We start from the raw sequence: 1,577 nt of genomic DNA on the forward strand, positions 1-1,577 counted from the left end.
TGAGACAGTGACAACGTTAACACACGTATGCCAATTGAACACGAAGAGCTCATCCATTTGGAAGACTAGACCTGATTTGGACACACAAGCACAAATATTGCTCCAAGTTCAGTGCACCGCAGATATGTGTCGATGTATGCATATGCTTTTTCGCCTTCTACCCGGCTTGGCTGCTTATAAAGCAACAGAGCTTGTGATGCAAAACCTGATAGAGCAACCGAGCTCAGCATGGCAAACCTCGTGCAGGAGCTCATGCTAGAGACTCCACAGCGGGCATGGTTTCTGTTCCTGCTCCCCCTCCTCCTCTTGTCTCTGCATCACTGGTTCACCAGAAAGACAGGATCTACAGGGCAGCGCCTCCCGCCTTCGCCGCCGGCGCTACCCATCATCGGGCACCTGCACCTTGTTGGCGCCCTCCCACATGTCTCCCTTCGGAGCCTGGCCAGGAAGTACGGCCTGGACGTGATGCTCCTCCGCCTGGGCGCCGTGCGGACCCTCGTAGTGTCGTCGCCGCGCGCCGCCGAGGAGGTGCTTCGCACGAACGACCACGTCCTGGCATCGCGGCCCCCATCCTTCGTCCCCGACATCATCATGTACGGCTCGTCTGATATCGCCTTCGCGTCGTACGGCGAGTACTGGCGGCAGGCGAGGAAGCTCGTCACCACACACATGCTCAGCGTTAAGAAGGTGCAGTCTTTCCGCAGCGCCGCCATGGAGGAGGTACTGATTTCTAATGATCTTGCAATTTTCGCCGCTCGGACAGACTTTTCTTTCAATGACTTTGCAATCATCATTGTCACACTCATTTGGCCAATCGACAGTACTACATCAGACAAGAAACAAAGGAAAACAATGACTTCCATGTCTCTTGTAAAAAAAGGACTTCCATGTGTTCCATGTCTCTTGCAAAAGAAATGATGACTTCAAAGCTCGTCACGGGAATGATTTTCAGTTCTTGCCATTCGGTGCAGGACGAAGATATGCCCTGGTATAAACCTTGGAATCGCCAATGTTGAGCTTATGTTGGCAAACATCGTGAACCATTTTGACTGGGAACTTCTGATTGGGGTTGAGAGAAAAGATATTGATATGACAGAGGTGTTTGGGATAAGCATTCGTAGGAAGGAGAAACTATTGTTGATTCCAAAGTCACGCATATGAAATCGAGCTAAGCTAAAAATTTTGTGTTATCAGTGTATAACAGTGTTCTTGGGAAGAAGTTGTTATCAGGGAAAATGGTACCAATAAATAATGGCCAATTTTTCCAATATTGCTGTTTAGAACGTTGACAATCGTCAATGCACATTTTTTACCACTACTTTTATCATCACATACATATGAAATAAAAGAGAAAAAACATAATGCTGAAGTACTTTTGAAGTAAACTAGCATGGTTGCCTGCACAAATGCACGCGCAACATGCTTGCCGTCTATTGCTTTTGTGATTCACATTTCTTATTGTTATCTTATACAATATAACATCCATTGGGACAATACGAAATGAAAACTCACATGCTTAGTAGATCGTAAAAATCATATGCGTGAGTTCTGCCACAAGAACTCTAAATCATACCAAT

At 46.7% G+C, this 1,577-nt stretch overlaps 1 protein-coding gene across 1 annotated transcript; it reads left to right on the plus strand.

Annotated features, from left to right (window-relative positions):
- Positions 1–228: 228 nt before the first annotated feature.
- Positions 229–1,268, plus strand: LOC119279256 (indolin-2-one monooxygenase-like). The gene is made up of 2 exons (XM_037560564.1): positions 229–720; positions 972–1,268. Exons 1-2 carry the CDS (start codon positions 229–231, stop codon positions 1,014–1,016), a joined length of 537 nt encoding a protein of 178 aa, XP_037416461.1. The 3' UTR covers positions 1,017–1,268.
- Positions 1,269–1,577: the final 309 nt, after the last annotated feature.

Source organism: Triticum dicoccoides, chromosome 3B (assembly GCF_002162155.2).
Source record: "Triticum dicoccoides isolate Atlit2015 ecotype Zavitan chromosome 3B, WEW_v2.0, whole genome shotgun sequence".
Taxonomy (NCBI): domain Eukaryota; kingdom Viridiplantae; phylum Streptophyta; class Magnoliopsida; order Poales; family Poaceae; genus Triticum; species Triticum dicoccoides.